Consider the following 25,115-nt stretch of genomic DNA (forward strand, 5'->3'; position numbering starts at 1 on the left):
ATAACACAAGTAAACACAAAATGCAGTTTTTAAATGAGGGTTTTTATTATTTAGGGAGAAAAGAAATCCAAACCTGTGTGAAAAAGTAATTGCCCCCTGAACCTAATAACTGGTTGGGCCACCCTTAGCAGCAATAACTGCAATCAAGCGTTTGCGATAACTTACTACGAGTCTTTTACAGCGCTCTGGAGGAATTTTGGCCCACTCATCTTTGCAGAATTGTTGTAATTCAGCTTTATTTGAGAGTTTTCTAGCATGAACCGCCTTTTTAAGGTCATGCCACAACATCTCAATAGGATTCAGGTCAGGACTTTGACTAGGCCACTCCAAAGTCTTCATTTTGTTTTTCTTCAGCCATTCAGAGGTGGTATGCTGGTGTGTTTTGTGTCATTGTCCTGCTGCAGCACCCAAGATCGCTTCAGCTTGAGTTGACTAACAGATGGCCGGACATTCTCCTTCAGGATTTTTTGGTAGACCGTAGAATTCATGGTTCCATCTATCACAGCAAGTCTTCCAGGTCCTGAAGCAGCAAAACAACCCCAGACCATCACACTACCACCACCATATTTTACTGTTGGTATGATGTTCTTTTTCTGAAATGCTGTGTTACTTTTACGCCAGATGTAACGGGACGCGCACCTTCCAAAAAGTTCAACTTTTGTCTCGTCCGTCCACAAGGTATTTTCCCAAAAGTCTTGGCAATCATTGAGATGTTTTTTAGCAAAATTGAGACGAGCCTTAATGTTCTTTTTGCTTAAAAGTGGTTTGCGCCTTGGAAGTCTGCCATGCAGGCCGTTTTTGCCCAGTCTCTTTCTTATGGTGGAGTCGTGAACACTGACCTTAATTGAGGCAAGTGAGGCCTGCAGTTCTTTAGATGTTGTCCTGGGGTCTTTTGTGGCCTCTCGGATGAGTTGTCTCTGTGCTCTTGGGGTAATTTTGGTCGGCCGGCCACTCCTGGGAAGGTTCACCACTGTTCCATGTTTTTGCCATTTGTGGATAATGGCTCTCACTGTGGTTCGCTGGAGTCCCAAAGCTTTAGAAATGGCTTTATAACCTTTGAAATTGAACTCAGGTGTGATAAACCACAGTTAAGTTATTTTTTAACAAGGGGGGCAATCACTTTTTCACACAGGTCCATGTAGATTTGGAGTTTTTTTTCTACCTTAACGTAAACCTTCATTTAAAAACTGCATTTTGTGTTCAATTATGTTATCTTTGACTAATAGTTAACGGTTTTTGATGAGCAGAAACATTTAAGTGTGACAAACATGCAAAAGAATAAGAAATCAGGAAGGGGGCAAATAGTTTTTCACACCACTGTATCTGTCTGCATTTGATTCTTAGCTTCATACTGAGGATCAATTGCAAACTCACTGAACAGTTATGTCCCATGTGCCCCCCCCCTTCAAGTCGCTAACTTAACTTGGTTAGAGAGCTGAAAAGCAGGAAGTTGTGTTCTGTTATATTTGACACATAGTCACTCCAGCCTTTATACATTACATATTTGGCTAACTATATTAGAAACATTTTTTATTTTGCACAGCCTATTTGTCCAATTTTTATTTTTACACTGAACCGTTCGTTTAATTCCTTGTATATTAAATATACTGACTAAATTGCACATGCCTTACAGTTAATCTGTGGCATTAAAAGCAAATTAACATCTGGATCTGTAATACAAATGTGGTGTTTTTTTTCTTGGAGAACTTTTAAAGCTTGGTTATTTTGCTACCTGCAAAAAGTTGATTAAAGTAGGGACTTGCATTTTAGGGAAACATACCCAACCCCTATATTGTGACACCTATGCAGATCATTAGGTAGAAGCATGTTTGAGGTTGGGGTAGGACATAAGCAGGACAGAGCTCTGTATTTAAAAAATGTGTCCATACGATTTGGGCTGATATGGTCCAATAAGGTCTCTCTTGTATACATATTGCAATGCGGGGATACATCTATAAATAAATTGTTTCTTAGTAATATAGCATAGTTGATATCTATTGTGTAAACTGTATATGTTTGTACATTAGCTTTTAATGGTCTTAAAAAATAAGGTACTACTTCATTATGGCTTCTGAACAAGCCTTTATTTTTAAATATACAATGATACATTTTTTCATTATTCCACAGACAAATGGCTTTAATTCAAATATATTTTTTACTTCTGTGTTGTGTCAATTTGAAAACGCCAGTAGGTGTAACCCTCATGTTGTACACTGTACATCCAAGTATTCATCTCTGTTGAAATGTATATCCTATTTGGAAATCATGTTCTCATATTCATTTCAAAAGCACTGAAAATATTTTAATATTCATAGAGCAACACTTCAGTAGTAACTACTTTACGTATTTTGGGGTAAGTACATACCAGCTGTGTGTACTGTTTGGGAGTGATTTTGGCCTATTGTTCTTGGCAGATACTGTCCCTGGGATGGAAACAAGGGCCATCATAGAACATCCACCTGTTTTGAGGCACACCATCATTCTTTGTGTTTGCGATAATTGTCTTGCTGCAAGAAACTCTTTCCCAAGATCGGTTTTGTAGCACTTTTAGGTTATTTTGCCATATTGTCTACACCTGTTTAATTAGATGCTAAGGCCCTGCTCATGAAAAGCAGCCCACAGCATGATCCTACCACACCTTACTTGTATGGGACAACCCTATCAACCCTTTGCATTGGCCTGTAACATATTGTGGCCCAAAAGAAGCAATTCCTGAAAAGAACCAGATAACATGACATCTGGAGTTTGCAAAAAAATAAAAAAAAACTTGAGAAAGACCTAGGTGCACAGTTTTGTTTTCAGATAAAATGAATACAAAGCTTCTTGGACAAAGTTCAAAGCAATATGGGTGGCAGATACCGATCACTGCACACATTCCTAAAAAAGCACATGATGCTTAAGACACTGTTGCACAGTACAAAACCAAAACCTGTAGAATTTCTAAACAAGTGAATTATATTAGTGCACACCGCCACACACCACGGGTGAAAGTGATTTCAAATATGTAAAGGTGATATTTGCCTCTCTGGGGACATTGCCTACTCACCAGATATATTAGTGCAAGACACGATGTAAAAAAAACTTCAAAACCAATCAATACAGAAAGGAAGTATGTCTTTTAATGCTGAATAAAAAAAAATCCAAATTGGGTATACTACCAAGCATAACAAACATAACAACAATGTGTTGTAGAAATAATTACTCGACGTTCAATTCAGATTAAGACTTCCTCTATGCATTTCATGTGGTCCACCATGCTTTCTCAGGAGGATACTACCCTTAGGGTGGTGGCAGACAAGGCTACTGGGTGCCATCATGCCGGCAATTTACATTCTAGCCAGCAGGAAGGCATTTAGGGGAGATTAATTGCCCGAAGAAGAGACTATTTGTCAATGGGCGACTAATCTCCCTCTGTAGCTTTGTCTGCCACCACCCTAAATTGGAGGGCTTAAACTTTGCTGTAAAGATCAGTACCTGTTTGGCCAATCTGCCAGTGGAACAGGGTGTTCTGGTTAATGAACAAACTCTGTAAGTTGATTTTACTTTTGTTACTCTGTTACAAGTGACCTCTCTTGAAAACTCTGTCAATAAAACAGACAGGTTTATTTTTAACTTACCTGGATGTTGCTGCCTTTTTGCTAGTTATTGCTAAGGTTAAAGGGATTCTGTCATGATTTTTATGGTGTCGTTTTTACTTCTAAAATACTGTTTTTACACTGCAAATAATTCACTTTATCATATACCGTTTTATTCCTGAACCAACAAGTGTAGAGTCCCAGTGTAACTCACTGCTATTCTCGTATCGACCAGCTTGTTACATTTCCATTTTTCTGCTGATAGGCCGCTGCTGGGGGGGGGGGGGGGGGGGCAGAGGGAGCAGGCAATATAGCAGTAAAGAGTGACATTTATCAGAGCACAGGGCACCTGGGAAACTTGACACCATGTCAGATTTCAAAATTAAATCTAAAGTAATCTGATTTTTTTTTTCTTTTGTTTGAAAAATGAATTTCGGTACAGAAATCTGCTACAGCAAAACTACTAACTTTTAAAAAAAAAAAAAATTTTTACTATGACAGAATTCCTTTAACTTAATAAGTGTAAGGTCAATTTAAAGGCAAACTTCCTATTAAAAACTTCTAAAGTGATCCATAAAAGTGAAAGTGTGAATTGAAATCCTAACAATTCGTTATATTCGTCACAACATAATGGAATTAAAAATAAACAAATGCAGGTGCACATTAAAGGAGGCCTATTGTGTAAAAACAAAAAAATGTGCCAGTAAATTATACTTTTAACTACAGACGTAATGTGCGTATAGAGTTGTGTTTTAGGCTAATTTATTGAAAAATTTCTCCAAAAACTTAGGCCTGCCCATGTGTTTGTGCTGCCTCCTTTACTTGGCTGTGCAGGGGAGCCAGCAGCACTCCGTGCTCTGCACTGTAGGATAGAACCAATCGGCAGCTAGGCTGACCTGATAGAGTCTGAAGCTTGTGTGACTGCAGGACTGTGTTTGGCTATCCCGCACCTACTAAAAATTTTAGTCAAATTCTGTGCTGGTTAAAGAAGTAGAGATAGAATGTAACAACTTATATTTTATGTAGTAAACATAGAGTAATTACATAGCTACCGACTACAGTGGTAAATCTGTGCACCTAAAGTCAAAACACAAAGGGGTAGATTGATCTGGTAATTGTTAGCCATTTAAACCAGTAACATAACTGGTGCAGCCGGGCCCCCCTCCGTACGCGATTCTCCTATTGGAAACAGTGGTGCACAATACATTTTCTTAGTGACGTTATTAAGTGTGGCGTGGCCCACAAAGTGGGACTGAACCCAAAAAGTCTGAAAGCCTATAATTTTTTTTTTTTAAATTCGGGTAGTTTATTGAGTAGAAAACATAAGTAGTGTACAAAACAAAATCAAAATAAGGAAGAACAGTACATCACAAGTTACATGTCTTAGACAAAACATAGTGCAGAAAGAATAACATGCAGCCAGTACTGCGTCATAGGCACAACAGTTCACAACATTATAATCACACATTTCACCTTCCCTGAACCCTGTCAGTCTAAACTGCTAGAAGTCGTCTTGGATGTTGGGGGTAAAGGTCGGCCCAGGGCCCCCAAATTTTATGAAATTTGGTGGGGACTCCCCTTTTCAGGTACATTAGGTATTCAGTGTTACAGGTATCCTGCATTATTGCTTCCCAGGAAGAGAAGGTAGGAGGAGCCACCGATCTCCAATTCTGAGTGATTAACCTCTTGGCTAGTAGCAAGGCCTCAAGAAGGAAAAATGACTGGTGATGGTTCAGCTTCAAATCTTGGATTATGGCCAGGATGCACACCTTTGGCGACCTGGTAATAGTCACCTGGAGCACCGCATCTAAGGTGTCTTTCCTCCAGTATGCAGAGAGCTTAGTACAGCTCCACAGCATGTGTATCAGAGTACCCTTGTCCAAAGCACATCTGGTGCAAACATCCGGGGTGCTGGCATTAATATAATGAAGTCTGACAGGGGTGTAATAAGCCCTATGGAGAATATACAGTTGAATTAGCCGTAATCTATGGTTGGGGGATACTAACTGAGGGGATTCCTGCGCTTTCTGCCATTCCTCATCCAGAATTGTGCCCACATCTACCTCCCATTTTGACCGTAGCCCATCTAGGTTGTTTTTGTGCACCTCCTGTAGCAACTTAGCATAAAGCATAGTGACCAGACCTTTCGTATGACCTCTCTTAATATATAGCAAGAGGGGATGCGTGGACAGTGATAAGTCATGGCTCTTGTGTGTGGCAGTGAGAGCACGGCTGAGCTTGTGAAAGGTCAGCCATTGGGTATGTGGGACTTGGAATTGGTCCTTTAATTGCGCGCTGAAAGCCTATAATTTACTTACAGGTTAGTTTTTTTTTTTAATCTTAGAACTGTTCTGCTTAATATAAAAAATAGTAATTCTTATTTAAAGGGGAAGGAAACCTAGTCGGCGCAAACCCCCACCCCCCCTCCCGTTTGTTGCCCATCCTCCCCCCTGGCCTACCCGTCCCGCTGGGCAAATGCCCCTAACTTGTTACTTACGCTTCTGCGCAGGTCCAGTCCAGGGAGTTCACCGAAGACATCTTCTTCCACGCGATCTTCCTGCTGTGCATGGCGCATGCGCAGTAGGATCATTTTGCCGGTACGATCTACTGCGCATGTGCGTAACTTTTGGCACATGCGCAGTAGATCCGTACCGGCGAAATGATCCTACTGCGCATGCGCCAAAACGCCGTTCACAGCAGGATGAAGATCGTGTGGAAGAAGATGTCGTCGGTGAACTCCCTGGACTGGACCTGCGCAGAAGGGTAAGTAACAAGTTAGGGGCATTTGCCCAGCGGGACGGGTAGGCCAGGGGGGAGGAGGGAGGGTGGCCAACAAATGGCAGGAGCGGTGGGGGGTTTGCGCCGACTAGGTTTCCTTCCCCTTTAAGGCGGCTGGACTACTGATGTGCCTAATTTCTTGACAGAGCAGGCAGCATAAGGGTAGGACTACACGGACATTTCCAGCGCAATCCAACGCACTGCGACAAATCGCATGCAACGGAAAAAAGGTAAGAGACAGAAATGTCGGATGAAGTCACATGGGTTGATCAACCCAGATGCATACACACAATGCTGTACTCACGCAGACGCACTCACACAGACGCATGTATGCGCGGAAAGCAGGTGAAATGCAACATGCTGCGTCCCAACCTGCATTTGGTGCTTACATGCATCTGTGTGAGTACAGCCCCCTTAAAAATAATTGATCAATACTCCTGCACGCCCCTACGGCTGAACGGAAGAAAGCGTAACACAGGGGAGCGCAAGTAAAAATGGCCATGTGTAAGAGCCCTTAGGCTTGTGCATAAAATTCAATAAAATATGGAATTTTAACCAAATCATTTTTAGGGTTTAGCACTTATTTATGACCAGAAACGGTCAACCCCAGGTGTATTGAATAGATCTTCTGTAGGGATGTGCGAATTTGACCAAAAATTCGTCGCCAAAATGTCGCCGATGTCCATTAAAGTCTATGGGCGTAAAAAAAATTTTTTTTTACGCGCGTCTTTTTATTTTGACGCACAACGCCATACAAGTCTGTGGGCGTCATTTTTTCGGCGAAAAAATTGGCCCATGCCTAATCTTCTGTCTACTAAAGTCTAGCACTTGTTAATTAGGCAGAGAGATGTTAACCATAAGCTGCTAATCAAACTAATTCATCCACCCACTATCGTGTCCATTGTTAACAGGTATGTGTTTTTACTAATGCACAAGAACCCACGCAGTCACACTGTATATATTGCTTTCTCACCAAATGTCTGTGTACTCATGTGTTCTTAAATTATGCAGCAATGTATCTACTTTCGCTGACTGTATAAGGCCTCATAAACAAAATGGAAAAAAAAATCAAAGTAACAATTACATTAAAAAGTAAACACCCCATGAAATCTAGACATGCTACGGCAATATACAATTACACTTGTGTTTTCTATCTGCATACAATTATCGGTCCCTGCACATTTTCTTGCTCCATGCTATGCAATGAACAAATATTGAAGTAAATTAATGTATGTGCTCTATACATGTTCAGCTTGTGTTAAAAGGAACTGACATCATTTTTTCACATAACGCCACTCTCTGTGGTGATATAAATTGTAAACAAATGTGTCTTTATTTGGCACAATTCTGGAACTAGTTTTTGTTAGATCTTGCAAAATTGCTTGTGTGAATGCGACAATCTGTATGTGAACAACTCTGCAACTACACTTTAATAGATCTGCTGTGGTTAGGGTTGCTACCTGGCCGGTATTTTACTTGCCTGGCCGGTAAAAATTATGGTTGATCCCAATGTTATTAATAAGGAAAAAAGATAAATATATAGGAAGGCCGGTATTTTTTTCCAGAAAAGGCGGCAACCAAAGCTGTGGTTCAAGTTATTATTGTCTATTGACTTCAAAAAATCTCCAAAGCGTGCTAATAAATTTAAAAAAGTACAAATTTATTACATCAAATAAACCCCTCATGGTGCCTAATGCATTTCATGCTTACCTAGCACTTAGTCATAGGCAATCCATAACAATTCAGTTAGTTTCTGATCATTAAATACTAGCTCTCATAGACCCTACCCACAATAAAACCAATCACAATATTCCACATGTGTTATATATATATCATCCATTAGTTCCAGGGCTATTGGCTCAGTTCTTTTAGTTAACCCTAGATAATCTAAATTTGAAATCCATGTTTCAGGGTATTCCAGATAAGTACAGTTTACACAATAAAAAAGTTAATAAATATAATATGTATAGTATAATAAATATAATTATGTATAGCAAGTTACATCAAAAGTAGTTGTGTCCCAGAAGGAATCTTATAGCCAAAAGAAGAAATTCTTTTAGTTCCTCAGTGTGATCACTATATTTGTCCAAATGATATTTGATGGCTTCCACGCCTCTATCGTGTGGGATAGATGAGTAGAGCAAGGCCACATCCAGTGTGGCCCAGCTATATTCCTCATGCCACACGATATGTTCCAGTCTACCTAGTACATCTGTAGTGTCCCTTACATAACTGTCGAGTCATAGTACTAGTGGTTGTAAGTGTGCGTCTACCCATTCAGACAAATGTTCGTTCAGTGAACCTATTCCAGAAATAATTGGCCTTCCAATAGGTGGTCTATGTGCTTTATGTACTTTTGGTAAGTGGTAAAAAGTAGGGGTAACTGGAAATTTAGGTATAAGGTAATTTTTTACTATATCATTAATAAGTTCTTTTGAGTAAGCTAAATCAACCAATGTCTCTAGTTTCTCCAAATAGTGGGATTTCTTTCCAATAGTAAGTAAGCTTCCCTGTCATTAAGTTGTCTAAGGGCTTCATCTTTGTACATTTTAGAATCTAGTACTACTACTAATCCGCCCTTATTTGCATTTTTTATTACAATAGAATTGTCATCCTGTAGTTCTTTTAGAGCAGTTCTTTCTTCTCCCACCAGAGAGGACCCCTGGGTTTTGTTACTTTCAGAGTATAAGTGCCAAAGTGCTTCTTCTACCTTCAGCTGATACATACTGTATCTGCCAGGGGTCCTCTAAGCTGAGTGGGATAAAATTCACTACGATTTTTGAATTTAGAGGTATCGATTATTTCCGGATTTCTTTCCTTTTGTGCAAAGTATTTTTTAAGTACATATATCAAAATTTCTGCTAGGAGAGAATGATAGACCTTTTGCTAATACTTTTAAATGAATAGGTGACAAATTCTTTGATGAAAGATTCAGTACTTTCTTGGTGTCTTCTTCCTCAGTGCATAGCTTTCTCGACCCTTCTCCCTTGGTATTTCTTGTTCTTTTATAGAGTTCTTGGTTTTTCAAATTGATCTGTTTGTCTTTTTCTGTGCCCATTGTCTGTTTTCTGTTCCCGATATGTCCCCTGTTCCTAACAAATCTCTTTGGGCCTTTTCAGTCCTATTAACCTGTGAAGAGACAGGAAAAGAGCCAGCAAAAGAGCCTTCTGAAAGGTCATCTCCCTCCACACTCAAAAAACAGACTTTTTTTGGGGGTACTAGTATGTTTCAAAATTGATCTTTGAGTGTGGCTATTCCCTTGTGTATATCTTGTTTCTCTCCTTCTCTGTGCCCAAGTGTAAACCTGGTCTCTACCATAATCTGTTGTATGCCTATTGAATTTTTTCTTTTTATTTTCCATAATCTCCAGTTCTATTCTATTAACTTTTTTCTTAGTAATGTCATGGATCTCTGCATACTGTGTATGTTCCTTGTAGGTCTCCAGTTCTTTTCCATTCTCTTCAAGTCTAATTTTAACTGTTCATGTGCTTTTCTCTTATATTCAATCATCAGCTCCCATTAATTTAAGTGAACAATCTGACCATATTTTGTTCCAGTTTGTAACAAATACCTCATCTTTTTCTACATAAGAGGGAAATTTTTTGATTTGTAAGCCTCGTGGGATCATTTGCCACCCCTCCTCCTGCTCCACTCTTCTAACTTCCAGCGTTGGAGCGGGTGGAGGAGGGGCCACATCGCTAGTGCAGTGAGCGCTATTTCAAATATAAAATAAGTCAAAAAATATAAGTGATGACAAAAATAAAGTAAGAATATATATTTTTTTTTTATGTGTAAGTTATATAAATTAAATGTGGGTACAAAACCAGTGTTTCATTAAGGAAAAGCTCAATGAGCATTTTACACTGCGTGAATAATACGTGTTCAAATATACACCCCAGGAGCCCACTCTCTAGGGCTAGTGATAACTATATAAACTTTGAACAAACCTCTAGTGGGTGTGCATTAAACTGATTTTGTTACAAGGTATACATACACATATAAATCCAGCTCAGAAGAATATATGTAGTAAATAGTATGGCACAGATATATCCAGCTCAAAAGGGATATACTGTATGTGGTTTGTAATAAAGCACAGGGTATATACACTCCTCTTCTAAACATGTCTGCAATTAGTAGTATGACATATAGTGTATATATCTTATGCTTTAACACAGGGAATATATATATATATATATATATATATATAATTCCACATATAACGGCACTCACCATATAAAGTATCACAGCTGGGTGCTAACCGTGATTCACATAAGCCCAATATGAAAGCACTCACAGCAGTTTTCATCAGTGTATAAAGAGGTTTATTCACCGCTCACATCTACGCGTTTCAACCCTCAATGGGTCGTCATTGATCCTATCCTGATGACGACCCATTGAGGGTTGAAACGCGTAGATGTGAGCGGTGAATAAACCTCTTTATACACTGATGAAATCTGCTGTGAGTGCTTTCATATTGGGCTTATATATATATATATATATATATATATATATATATATATATATATATATATATATATATATATATTTGACTTTTTTAGGAAAAATGGACCACAATATATTAGCAATGCACATCTTTCTTAACAATGCTCTCTTCACAACACATATTTTAGCAATTAGCACTAGCTTTATAATTGGGGGGCTTGGCTCACCCAATAATTGTAGCGTCCAGGTGCTAAATTAGCCCCGGACGTGGCACTTGGTGTGGGACATGCCCTCAAGGTTTAATGAATTAAATGCGGCGTACAGGTTACTACTAGTTGTGCTCACCGTGAACAGGTGGCGCCCGGGTGCTGTTAAGCCCCAGATGTTCCGCTTAGGGAGGGTATGTGCCCAAACTAATATCTGCTGGTGATTATTAGAAAAATGAAGAGGCAGTTCATGCTCACCGTGGAGGCTGGTGCGCCTAAGTGCTCTCGGCCTCAGGCGTTTTGCTTAGGGGAAAGGCTTCCACTGTCCAGGAAACCAGTCCTGGGAGGCTTCTAGCCCTTGTGCGTTGTGCTGCTCTGATGGCCATTCGTTACCCGCCACTAACCAGATAGCGGAGGTTGTCCCCTCCTTGTGGCGTCTGTGTGCAGTGTGAATAAAAATGGCTGCTACAGTGCGCCTCTGGTACATGGATGACGTTGTCTCTTCCCCCCTTTAGCTTTTAGTTATAGGAGCATCCACCCCATATGACACAGGCTGTTTCCGTCTAGTTTCACCTCCTATGCGTGTCACCATGTGTACCAATGGATGATATATATATATATATATATATATATATATATGTAACATGTGGAATATTGGGATTGGTTTTATTGTGGGGAGGGTCTGTGAGAGCTAGTATTTAAGGATCAGAAAAGAACTGATGTGTTAGAGATTGCCTATGACTAAGTGCTAGGTAAGCATGAAACTCGATAGGTGCCAAGAGGGGTTTATTTGATGTTTTATAATAATAAATTTGTACTTTTTTACATTTATTAGCATGCTTTGGAGATTTTCCAGTTTTGAATTATTGTCTATTGCACTTTGGTAAAAAGACACTGAGGCTCATTTATAAACAGTGGGCAAATTTGCACATGGGCAGTAGCCCATGGCAACCAATCAAATGATTGCTTTCAGTGCTCAAACTGCAACTGTTTTAAAAAAGCTAATCACTGATTGGTTGCTATGGGTTACTGCCCAGGTGCAAATTTGCCCACTGTTTATAAATGAGCCCCACTGTAGTAAGCACCTATTGAAGGTATAAGAGACCCAGCTGGTCATCAAATTCTAAGCAGAGTCAATATAAAATAATGAAATATCTTATTTTTCCCCATTGGATGTCCAACATCTATCCTAGGACTCAAGTATAAAAAGAAGCCCATCAGTCATACACATAAAAGCTACACACCAACAACTACAAGCTGCTACAATGGAACCATGAGCAAAGTGCATTAAGCTACTGCTGTCAATGTATTCAATCATTCACATAGAACCTAAGATAGCCCAGATCCCAGATATCGCGAGAGATTAGCGTCACCGTCTCCATAGTAACCACGGAGCTTTCCAGTGACCTGGATACCGGGTATTTACGGTAGGAAACTGGAGGCTAAGGCGGCTGGTGGAAGATAAATGAGCGCAAGGGTTGATGTGTGAGATCCTTCTCTTGGGTCTTAGCGGTAAGAAGAGAACAAGGTGTCTAACAGGGATCGTGAGGCGCATAAAGCATGGGCAATATAAAAGGGGCGGGGCAAGCGAAAGCAGCTTGGGCTGTTGCTATGGGAACTGTGATTACAGTAAGCTGAATACTGGAGGTGACAGGGCTTGAGGGGCTCGTACTGTAGGACAGGTTATGTGGTATGTATACTGTTCTAAATTGGTCTCTCTAATCATCCATTGTGGTGCTCCATATACTGTTCATGTCAGAGTTCCATGAGAAAACATTAACAATGATCTGTCCTTCACACTATCGACTGAATCAACGTGTTATTTCCACTGCAATAAGGGCTTGGATTGGATTGTAGAGAATTTTAATATACTGATATTTTCAGTCTTATTTTTGTTACCTGAAACGGTGGTTTTCTTTTATTTGCTTATTGTAATAGTGTGGCCAGACCAAGCCTCTTCTATTGTCTGTTATGTGCCATGTATATATCAGTATGTATTCGTATGGAATAATATTCTTCTGCAATGATTTTATATATCCCACTCTTCACTGTCGGAGCTCACAGATGTCCTCAATGCTTATCTCATTATTATTAATAATAATAATAATAATAATAATAATTATGACAAAATAAAGAAAAAAATTAACGAAAAGAACGAAAATGAAAAAAGTAGCAACTCCTTTTTGTTCTAATACATTTTTTCTTTATTTTGTCATAATCCCTGTGAGTCCTCGCCTTTTTTATGGATATCTACTTTTGATGCTGATAGCACCCAGGCACAGTATACCTGCTACACGAGAAGTGCTGGCCTCTAATGGACTTTTATATATATATAGATAGATATCTATCTCTATCTCTATATAAATATATATATTTGTAGCTCCCACCCTTCCCAGCTATAGTCAGGTGATCCCACTGGTGTCTAATAAAAGGGCAGCCAAGTTTGGGAGTTTTACTTTGAAAGCAGCAAGTAAGTTGCAGGTAAAACTTAGTCCCTTTGTAAATGTATAATTAAGCAATAGAATTCTTAATGAATCAGATGAAAATTAAGCGTAGAACTGGCCAGATATGGGATGACTTTGACGTAGTTGGCCAGCTTAAATATATTGCAATATATGGACAAACAATCCCTGTTTTGTTTAAAGGGTAAGGCATTTTTTAGTAGCAGTATGCACAAAATGTCTCTGTCTTAAATATATTGATAATGGGTTGAGTGCAGAGGAATCTTGTATTTGTCTATATATATATATATATATATATATATATAAATATAATATATATAATAAATAAATAAATATATATATATATATATATAAATGTTCAGAAAGTACCTGCACTCAATCCCTTCTGGTTCGTGGTGGGTGCTGGGTCAAGTTTATTACATATAATCTTCAAAAGCTTCAATTTTATATTCCCTGATTTTAAGTTTTTACTCATTTTTCACTGTTTTTATGTGGTCCCACCAATATATATGCCTAATACATTTCACAGATTTTACCTTTTTCCCTGATTTTACCACATTTATTTCTGGTCCTCTGAAAACTGTAAAACGGGGGTTTTGAGTTAATATTTTATGGCATTTTCTAAACAAGAAACCACAGCACATGCTATTCCCTCAGTTAAATATTGCCTAATTAATTATGCAAAAACTATGCAAAATAACACAAATGATTTTCACAAAACTCTCTTTTATCACTTAGGCTGGGTAATGGCATACAGAGGATTTTAATACAGGAGACAACATGTCCATAATCAGCCACTCCATTAATTTAGATACTAATCACATGAAGTGCAGAGATCACTTGCAGAGAGAACCAGGTGGTTCAGCCAGTTGCCTTTCAAATGAATTTTGAGCTTTTATCCATCACCCACTTGCAATAAAATGCTCAAAATTGCTCTTTGTTCTCATTTAAGAGAATGCTAATGAGGAAAGTTACAATGCCCACCTTGCTGGGCTGCATACTGTGTTTCAATCCATTATGAAGAGGAACTTACAGCACCAGCAAGGAGGCTGCAACAGGGCTAATATTATATGAATGTTATTGCGCAGTAGTTTAAAGGGACAGTAACATCAAAAAATTAAATTGTTTTAAAAGTAATACAAATATAATGCAGTGTTGACCTAAACTGGTAAAACTGCTGTGTTTGCTTCAGAAAAACAACTATTGTTTATATAAATAAGCTGCATAGCATGAGGGCAGCAATTCAAAGGCGAAAAGGCTCAAGTTAAACAGCAGATAGCAGATAAGCTCAGTAGAGCATAATGTTATGTGTTACCCACTATTTAACTTGTGCCATATAGCCTTTTTTTCAACTTCCGCCATTGCTATTCAGCAGCTTGTTGATATGAACTATAGTAGTGTTTCTGAAGCAAACACATCAGTTTTACCAGTGCGGGGCAACACCACATGATATTTTTATTACTTTAAAACACTCCTTTTTTTGGTGTTACTGTTCCTTTAATTTGGCATTGAGCAGACTTAATTGAAAAGGAAAGGTCCAATCCATGGGAGGGGGGCAAATGTTAGGGCAACCCCCAAGGATTGTCTTTACTTACCTGATACTCCAGGCTGGTGCTCCTGTTAGCAAAATATTGCACCAGCTTGGGATACTTGCAAGCCATCCTCTACCTTTCATCTTCTTCCTTCCAAACCCCATGGCCAACGCATGAGCAGTACAGTGAAAAGGTCAGCTTTTGTTTTTTAAGTTTGGCTTTTTACTCTACTGCTCATGCACACCCATGCAAATTATGAAGAAGCAGGAAGAGGATTGCTTTCTCACATATACCCTGCAGTTTTCTGCTAACCAGAGCACTGGTAAGGTGAATTATTACAATCCTTGGGGAGTGTCCTAATATCTGGCACCCCCCATTGACCATGGACCATTCCTTCTCCTTTAATAAAGTTGGGTGATAGGGTGTCCTTTTTAAAGAGATTCTGTCATGAGAAAACATGTTTTTTTCAAAATGCATCAGTTAATAATGCTTCTACACTGAAATCCATTTTCAAAAGAGCAAAGAGATTTTTATATATATTTAATTTTGAAATCTGATATGGGGATAGACATGTCAGTTTCTCAGGTGCCCTCAGTAATGTGACTTCTGCTGATAAACTTCATTCACTCTACTGCTGCATTGGAAGTTGGAGTGATGCCCCCCCTCAGCATAACAGTGGGAATGTAACAAGATAATAGCTCCATAGTATATATGAGAATAGCACTCTGTAGTAAAAATCCAAGTCCCACTGCGACTAATTCAGTTATATTGAGTTGAAGAAACAATAGCTTACCTGAATGCAGTTCCATCATGAAGTGCTGGCTGTTTCTGCACACGATGGCTGCCTACACACGAATATTACAGTGAAAAAAATACACTTGGTTCAGGAACAGAATTTTATATGGTAGAGTGAATTATTTGCAGTGTAAACAGTGTCATTTAGAAAAAAACTACACCCTAAAAATCCTGACAGAATCCCTTTAAGGAGGGTTCTACTTAGTTGGCCACCACCCTATGGGCCACATCAGCCAGAGTGCCAATAACCCAGACCCCCCTTAGCCACCCTGGCAAGTATTATGGAGCCCCATGACTGGTGGTAGTTCTTCCCCCATGGGACTAACTCTTTCTGTAAATATTCTTCTGATAGACTGGATACATGGCATTTGAACAGTGCAGTGTCAGAGTTAGGCCAGAGCTACAGGCAATGCAATATAATGCACCCAATACTCTGCTAAGCCTGACATCATGGAGAATTCAATGAAGAGAAACATTTAGGTAAATTATAGCTAACTTCTTATGTTAAAAATTTCCTAACCTTGGGATAATGTTATGCCAGTAGTATCATTAGTTCAGACATGTCAAGAGTTACTTTATGCTATAGAGTACAAACCCACTATCTGTGACACTGTTGCTATACATACCTATTGAACACCAAACTCATGTATTTTTGGGTATGTACTCTTACTACTTTTAGAAGATCATTATAGTCCATTATCCTTAAAATATGGTTTGGAATGTGTTATGCTAATTATGCATATTTGTTTATAGAAAACAGAAAAGTTCATCTTAAAAATGAGTGAAAAAAGAGAGGATACTGATTACGACTATGAAGATGATTTTGAGAAAGATCTTGACTGGTTAATAAATGAGGATGCACAGTCCAATGCAGATGTACAGGTATGAGTTCCATTCAGGATACAATCATGGTAACTCTGCAATGGCATAACCTAGAAAGTTTTTTTTTCATTTTATAAAAATTCTGCCTTTTGATTTATTACTGAGACATTATATATTTAATGTCCTTAAATATATATTTTTATTGTGGTGTTGCACAATTTAATTAAAATCAGACCGGTATATTCAAACAGACTATTTGGGTACAGATATGAGTCCTAGATGTTAAAGCTATTCCTTATTATGTCTGCATCACTAATCACACACTATGGGGCCCATTTATTAAATCTCGATTTTTTTTGTGGTTGAGGTTTTTAGGGGGAAAACTCTAATTTTTTGTTGAAAAATCTGATAAAGTCTGGGTATTTCTGGAAAGTCCAGATTTCACATTGACAATTTGATAAAATCTTCATTTTAGAGCATTTGTTCGAGAAAAATTATTGATAAATGAGTTTAATTCGTGGGAGTTTTAAAAAAAAATGTGATTAATTCAAGTGGTAGTAAATAGGCCCATATATATGTTAACAAATACCAGCTTATAAATGAATCCTAGGATCATGAAGGCATAATGCAGTCATGGACCTTTAGCAAGGTAAACATTATCTGTAATTTTTGGCACATCACAAACTTTTGTGTATCTCTAAAAAAGTATTAAATTAGAAACAAATAAAGAAAGAAAATGTTATTATTCTAATCCTAATGCTATTATTAAAGCCCATTGGGTCTCAAACTGTTTTAATGGTCTAATCCAAGCATATGCTGCAAAAGGGAGCCAAAACCTAAATCCTTAACAGCAAAACCGTTTAGTATGACCTCTCATCTGCAGAAAGCAGTGATGTCAATGGATATGATCTTTATATCAGAAAAATATCAGTTCAAAATGGTTTACAGGGTTATTTTTATATTTAAACTTTATGCTGTTCATTTTTAGAATTCTAATTTTGTCAAATTTATTGACTTTTAGAAAGAAATAAAGCAAGAAGAAAATGGGGATGAGCATTCAGAAAAGGAAAACATTGCTCCTATACCAGAGGTGGATACTGCTAATCCAAGATATGAATTGACTGCTAAAGATGAAGGAGAAGCTGAATATGAAGCGAATGACACTGAAGATGAAGAAGCAAGACGATACATTGCAGAGAAGATTGAAGAGGCCAACAAACTACTAGAGACAGAAATTATTGATGAAAACCGAGAGAGGAAACTTAAATTTAAAGATAATTTGGTAGATCTGGAAGTTCCCCCAGTGGAATATCATGAGAATGGAAGAAATGAAAGTGGTGATGAAAATATTGTTGATGGTTTGTCACAGCTACATCTTTCCAATACTGCATTGACAAATGAGCACCGTGATGACAATGGTCACGCCAGAGAACAGAAGGATGGAAAAATTCTCATAGAGAAAGATGGAAAGTTTGAGCTTGTCACTTTAAGCGATATTGAAAGTCAGAGTTTTCTTCCACCAATAAATAATTCATCTAGTGAGAAAGATATGCAAAAATCCCTACTTAATGCCCAGCAGCCAAGTACACTTGGTAAGGAAGGAACTGTTGGACAGAAGGGAATTGATGGTTATAATGATGTTTACCTACCTCAGCCACCTTCTACACCAAAGGCTCGCCCAAGTTCTGCTGCTCATTTAATGAAGTTCAGCCACAGAATGAATTCTCCCCGTAGAGTGCAATCTGCAGGACTACCAAGTAGGAACACAACATTTTGCCTTTCACCTGAGCAAAAAGAGCTTCAAAAAAGGACCCATGAAAGGCAGATGAAGCAGAAAAAAGAGGTACGTTTGCATAATTTTAATATAGGTTTGGACATGGAGGGTATTTCTCTTTGTGTAACCACCTCATCTCCTGATCTAACTGTAAAACTGTAGGAGTTATGTATAGTGTAGAATTTGGAATTCATTTGTGTCTCCTACCGTTATCCAGAATGCTCGGGACCTGGGGTTTTCCGGATAATGGATCTTTCCATAATTTGGATCTTCATACCTTAGGTCTACTAGAAATCCTGTAAACATAACCCAATAGGATGATTTTGGCTCCAATAAATATAAATCATATCTTAGTTGGGATCACGCACAAGGAATTGCTTTATTATTACAGTGAAAAAAATGTGGATAAAATGGAGTCTATGGGAGACAGACTTTCTGTAATTCAGATCTTTCTGGAAAACTGATCCCATATCTGTACTTGGATTTGTGCATTAATAATAGATAAACACAACTTAAACTAATATTACAACAACAATGTACCAGTACTGAACACATTGTTTAAATATTCACAGTCTAGGTTGGAAAGAGATATGTGAACCTCTAGCCTAATGACTTATCCAGATGCTTTTTGGAGTCAGGTGTTGTAATGAGTGAGAAGGGATTGGAGGTGTAGGTTTGAGATGCCCAGCTCTAGTAGAGATGCATAATGCTACAAAATAATTTCTATGGACCTGGGCATTCATTTATCTACAGAAAGACAAATAAGAGCTCAATGAAGAGCGGTATAAATTTTTTCTTAGTTAATTTGCAAGTCTGATTGGCAGAAAGGTTTTGGTGGTTATATGGAAAAGGTCAAGTACCAAGTATTTCAGATACTAGATAACAACCCTGTAGTTTATACCACTAAAATAATACCACCTAAAATTCATAGACTTTAAAACTTTGATCATGGCAATAATTATGGCTCTCTGCAAAAAGGAAGAAGAGCATAAGAAGGAAGAAGAAGAACAAAAAAGGAAAGAAAATGAAATTGCCTTCAAAGTCTGGATACACAAAAAAAAAGACCAATTTGCAGAGGAAAGGAGAATTCAGCAGGCCAAGCTGTTGGAAGTCATGTCTGTCACAGTAAGTAAAACCGGGGGAAGTTCACCTAAAAAAATATCTTTGGCATACTGTATGCTAGGGCTGTCAAACTGGTACCGCATTTGCAGTATCTGGCCACAAGCCAGTCCCATGTGATTTTTTGACTGTAAATTGTCAAGATAATCCCTTGCTTCTTTTCTTTTATTCGCTGTTTGCACTCATAGAATAGAGCAGGGGCCCCCAACCTCTTTAACCCATGAGCCACATTAAAATGTAAAAACAAGTTGGAGAGCAACACAAGCATGCAAAAAGTTCCAGGGGGTGCCAAATATGGGCTGTATTTGACTGATGGAAGCCCATATGTGGACTAGCAAATGAAAGGAGGATCTGTTTGGCAGTGCACCTGGTTTTTATGCAAAAACTTCCTTCCAAGCCTGGAATTCAAAAATAAGCACCTGCTTTGAGGCCACTGGGAGCAACATCCAAGGGGTTGAAGAGAAACATGTTGCTCACGAGCCACTGGTTGGAGATCACTGGAACAGAGTATGAAAAGTGTAATATTACTGATAATTTGTTATTCTATCTATAATACCTTACACCGATTTGTGCTTTAACCTTAACATCAGTTAAATTATTTTTCTATGGAGAAATTTCTGGTCTGTTGTTTTTCTGTGGAGCACACAAATGGCAAACGGTGAATATAACCTAAGTGAAATATAATATATTTTTAAAGGTGAAGTGGCCGTTGCTAGCGAAAATTTGCCAAAATCCAACCCGCAGGGACATCGCCAATTTATAACAGGTGCACAGGACAATTCTCTAGGGAAATAGACCATCGCTAGCGCAGTTTCATGCCCAATCGCCAGGCAAATTTTTGCTCAGGTGAACGAATGTTACTCCGCAAATTCACTAAAGTGCAAATTTTACAGAACATTACTTCTTTCACCAGAGTTTCCTTCGCCACCTTAGACCAGGCGAACTGATAAAATGAAATTTTCTTCTCAATCTTATGTCAGTGACATCATATCCTGGATGTCGGAAAGCCATAAAAGTTCTAACAAACGCTGGTGTTTTTTCATATTTTAAAGCAGGATTGCCTTCAAAAGTTGTAACTATTAAAGATTTTTGTGTTAACAATTTTTTTCCAACCATTTGAGGGACATCCCACATTTGTTTTAGGGTGGGCTCATGTCTAAGACATTAGAGGATCTCTTTTGCCTTTATTTTGCTTCCTTGGACATTTAATAAGTGGTCACTTCAAGCATTCGCAACAACATCTCTAATTAAGATGTCTATACAACCTACATGTACCCACCCTATGCAAATTGACCTAAACATAAGAGTACTAACGAAGTTTTGCTAGGCAGAATTGAATGCTAGCAAAAGTTTGCTATAAAATGCTCACTCTGACTAATTAACTATAGCGAAACTTCGACAGCATTTGGCTGCTGAGATGCAACTTCGCATTTTAGTGAATTATTTTAGTGAACATTTCATCTGACGAAATGGTACAAAGTGTGGCAGATAGTTCGCTGGCAAAAAGTCACCCTTTAGTAAATTTGCCCCATAGAGTATCTTCAATCTCTCTGCCTGCCCTGTTTAACGCAAGTCATAACAATATCCAAAGATTGTTTTGTTGTTAAAGGAAAACTATACCCCCCGAACAATGCAGGTCTCTAAAAATATATTAAATAAAACAGCTCTTATGTAAAACCCTGCTTAATGTAAATAAACCATTTTTCAAATAATACACTTTTTAGTAGTATGTGCCATTGGGTAATCTGAAATAGAAAACTGCCATTTTAAGAAAAAAGGGCCGTTTGTCTTTTGCTTCCACACTTCTTCCTGATACTGTTGGAGCTGTAGTATTCCAGGTCAGGTGATCTCTGAGGCAGCACACAGACTATCACAAAATGGTGGTTCAAGGCAAGAGATGTAAGGGCAATATTTACTTAAATATATATACCATTCTTTAATATGTCACTTAATTTGATATAAACTGTTGTTTAAATATTAATTTTGGGGGTAAAGTTTTCCTTTAAACAATAGGCAAAAGTAGGATCAGCACAATAGTGATGTGCGGGCCGATATCCGCGGGTTTGGTCGACCTCGCACTGCTCCTGCACCTTCAAATGCCGGCTTCCGACTTCTGGGTTCCAGTTTTATAGTCTTGCGTCTGCTCGCCCCATTGTTACGTCATCGGCGGGTCGGCACGGGTCTATAAAAGGACCCCGGAAGCGCGGCTGCGGGCGGGGGCTGGAGCAGGGCGGGTTAGGGTCGGGTGCTGGTCAGGAAAACCCTGACCTGCACATCATTACAGCACAAGGCTGGATAATGTCTCTTAACTGTCAGTATAAGATTAAGTATCCATTTGTTAAAGGGGTTATTCACCTTTTAATGTACTTTATTATGTAAAGAGTGATTTTCTAAAAATAAATTCCATTTGGTTTTCATTTTTTATTATTTGTGGCTTTTGAGTTATTTAGCATTTTATTCAGCAGCTAGTTGTTCAGTTTTTAGTTTCAGAAATTTGGTTGCTAGGATCCAAATTGCCCTAGCAACCATGCATTGATTTGAATAAGAGACTGAAATATGAATAGGAGAGGACCTGAATAGAAAGAGGAGTAATAGAAAAGTAACAATACATTTGTAGCCTTAAAGAGCACGGTAATATTGTTTAAAATATTTTACTGTAGGAAGAAGAAAGAGATCCACAGAAGGCCTTTAACCTCTGGCTCAAGAGAAAGCATAAAGAAAGGCTGAGAGAACAAAAGATAGATGACCTGAAAAAACAAGAAGCTATTGCCTACCTACAGGAAAGAGGAGAGGGTGAAAAAGCGTTCAAAAGGTAAGAAAAGTATTACTGGGTGACAGTGAACTGGGCCAAGACAAATCTCAATATGTATGTATGTGTGTGTAAATTATATATACTGTATATATCTATAGAGAGAGAGAGAGGGAGGTTTTTTTGGGGGGGGGAGAGGTAACCTTGAGAAACATCTTAATTCTAGACTGAGATGCTGTTATATATTAAAAGTCTGGAAGTACACTGGGTAATGTTTTTAATAAATGATCAAGGTTTCCGATTGTATCTGAGAACACTTCTAAATGTTGCTTTTCAAAAGAATGGAAACATATGCAGGATTTCTTACAGGCAAGCACAAAATCAATCAATTCCATTTTCCCCAACTTTTAGGGGGGGGGATTTATTTATCAGAATGTTAAAATCTCGAAAAATTCGTTTTTTTCACTACAAAACTTTCTAGAGGAAAAAATAACATTATTTTTCGAGATTTATTATACTGTGATGCTGCAAAAAGCCCAAATCTAAAAATCTGCCATCTCAGACCTATCGAGGTCCTGTTTAAGTCAATGGAAGAGAGCACCAATCTCAATTTACAGTTATAATAATAGCTGCATGTTTTTCTATGAAGAGCGGCTGCTCAAGGTTACATTTTTCCAGGCTTTCTTAGCATGAGATAACCAAAGCTGTTTAACTCCTTCTAAGATTATAACTAGGGTGAATATGTTTATATTTTTTATAAAACCACCACACCTTGCCAGCTCTACTACAGTTTACCAAACATAATACTTTGTTGAAACCAGCACCTCTCTAGGGACAACAGCTGACTTAAACTAGCTACTACATTGTACTTAAACTGGAATTATAACTCATTGAGATATTCTGATACATTCACAAATATGTTCATTTAGGTGGTTAAAAGAGAAGAGAATACAAAAACGAACAGAACAGCAAGCAGCACTGGAAAGATCAAGAAGACTTTTACTGGACGCCAGAAGAAAAAAGCAAATACAGACATTGCTGTACAGCATATCCGACTCTAGATCATTTCGTTATGTGGATAATTACACATAAATCTTCTCTCAGCATTCTTGATAAAAGTGCTCAATGTGCTGTTTACAAGATGGAAATCATTTCCCTTTGTTATTCATGTTGCGTGGTATTATGTGTTACGGATACTTGCCATATATACAGTATATATATATATATATTTTGGGGTTTCAAATCTAAGACTCTGGGCCAGATTTAATTCTTGTTTTCCACCCATTTGTTTTGATTATCCATCTGGCTATAAAATCTGTGTTTAACTATAAATCAAATTAGAAGCCTGTATAGGGCATACAAAATTATTGGGTGCAAAAAATTCTATTTTTATAAGCCTGTTTTGGGGCATCCAAAATCATCAGGTTCAAAAAATAGTCATGAGTCATATTTTTATATGTGAAAATAAGGACATGAATAAAAAGTATGGGGAGAAATTATAGGGAGAAGGGACACAATTTTAAATCCATCTGACTGGATATAAATGGATAGCCAAATAACATTGATCCACTGGTTTGGCTGATGGCTCAAGCAATGGGATTCGAACAGAAATTAGATTTAGATAAAATGGCAGGACAGTCCTTTGAGACGTTTAATGCAGAGTAGTTCGCTGTCTAGTGTAGTCTCTAGAGTGGGGGTCCCCAACCTTTTTTATCCCTAAGCCACATTCAAACATAAAAAGAGAGAGTTAGGGAGCAACACAAGCATCCTAAATGTTCATGGGGGTACCAAATAAGGGCTATTTGGTAGCCCCTATGCTGTCTGGTAGCCTACAGGAGGTTCTGTTTGGCATTACAAGGTTTTCATGCAACTAAAACTTCAGCCAGGAATTAAAAAATAAGCACCACTGAGATTAACATCCAAGGAGTTTGTGAGCAGCATGTTGCCCAGGGGCCACTGGCTGGGGATCACTGCACTAGACCATTCACTGGCCAACCCTTCAGTGTATACGATCAACTTTTCTACAGGCTGAATAGATGGATACTATACCACTGACCTGGCAGGTACTAAAGAGGCCTTGTTACTCCTTTCAATGGATGCCCTAAAACTGTTCCTGGGTCTGTCAGGAAGTTATAAGGAGCTGTGACTCCTCACACGTCCTCTTGTGCCAGTGCATCATACATCTGCTGAAATGGTACATTAAAAGTTAACATTTTCAGGAACAATATTTCTTTGCTGCCCTTTTGCAGATCGGTCTACAAAATTTCTGAGACAGATAGGAGCTGTAAAAGAGGGGCCAGGTTGAAATCATATTAGCCTAAAACTGCACTACTCATACATGCTCCTCTCTCAACTGCATTTGTTTTTAAATCTGGTTGTTTACTGAAAAATTCAATAAAGTTTTCTTCAAAATAAATAAAACTGCTTTACCAAAAAAAGTTTATGAGTAGTTATGATCAGTTTCTTAATCCAAACATCTACCATCCCTCCCCCACATGTAAGAATGGAACTGACCCCTTCAGGCTACAGATTTTTGTACTCATGAGGGGCCCCTGCCAGTTTTGTATTGAAGCCCTGAACCACCAAAGCAACAAGTTTGTGACTGAAAGGCTGAAGCATCTCTTACAATAATTAACCAAATAACTGCCTTACTGTCAGGCATAAAGGTCCATTTGTCAGTAAACTAGCTGTTCAGTTTTACATATTGAGATATATAGGGTTATGTAATAAAAAGGCATTCATTTGCCACATATAGTAACCAATCATTCACTGGTCACCTGTCTAAAAACAGGATTACTGCACCCGGGCAAACTTAGTGCCTTTTATTATATATAGAAGCAAGTCTTTTTTTTTTCTTTTT

General features: G+C 38.3%; 1 protein-coding gene across 3 annotated transcripts; it reads left to right on the forward strand.

Moving 5' to 3' along the window:
• The first annotated feature begins 12,396 nt into the window (after positions 1-12,396).
• Positions 12,397-24,671, forward strand: ccdc181.L (coiled-coil domain containing 181 L homeolog). 3 transcript variants are annotated; one of them, XM_018246675.2, is made up of 6 exons: positions 12,397-12,514; positions 16,545-16,673; positions 17,635-18,456; positions 19,366-19,512; positions 22,167-22,318; positions 23,185-24,671. In XM_018246675.2, the coding sequence occupies exons 2-6, from the start codon at positions 16,569-16,571 to the stop codon at positions 23,345-23,347; spliced, it is 1,389 nt and encodes a 462-aa protein (XP_018102164.1). In that variant the 5' UTR covers positions 12,397-12,514; positions 16,545-16,568; the 3' UTR covers positions 23,348-24,671. The 3 variants fall into 3 exon arrangements, with proteins under 3 accessions (XP_018102164.1, XP_018102162.1, XP_041438053.1); XM_018246673.2 differs by lacking the exon at positions 12,397-12,514 and adding an exon at positions 12,569-12,692; XM_041582119.1 differs by lacking the exon at positions 12,397-12,514 and adding an exon at positions 13,461-13,483.
• The last annotated feature ends 444 nt before the right edge of the window (positions 24,672-25,115 follow it).

Source organism: Xenopus laevis, chromosome 2L (genome assembly GCF_017654675.1).
Source record: "Xenopus laevis strain J_2021 chromosome 2L, Xenopus_laevis_v10.1, whole genome shotgun sequence".
NCBI lineage: Eukaryota > Metazoa > Chordata > Amphibia > Anura > Pipidae > Xenopus > Xenopus laevis.

Bases quoted from the DNA above. Each gene is read 5' to 3' on its own strand.
- ccdc181.L (XM_018246675.2), top strand. From the start codon at position 16,569: ATGAGTGAAAAAAGAGAGGATACTGATTACGACTATGAAGATGATTTT. The intron at 18,457-19,365 runs GTACGTTTGCAT...CTCTGCAAAAAG, and splicing joins AGATGAAGCAGAAAAAAGAG to GAAGAAGAGCATAAGAAGGA. The intron at 19,513-22,166 runs GTAAGTAAAACC...ATTTTACTGTAG, and splicing joins TGGAAGTCATGTCTGTCACA to GAAGAAGAAAGAGATCCACA.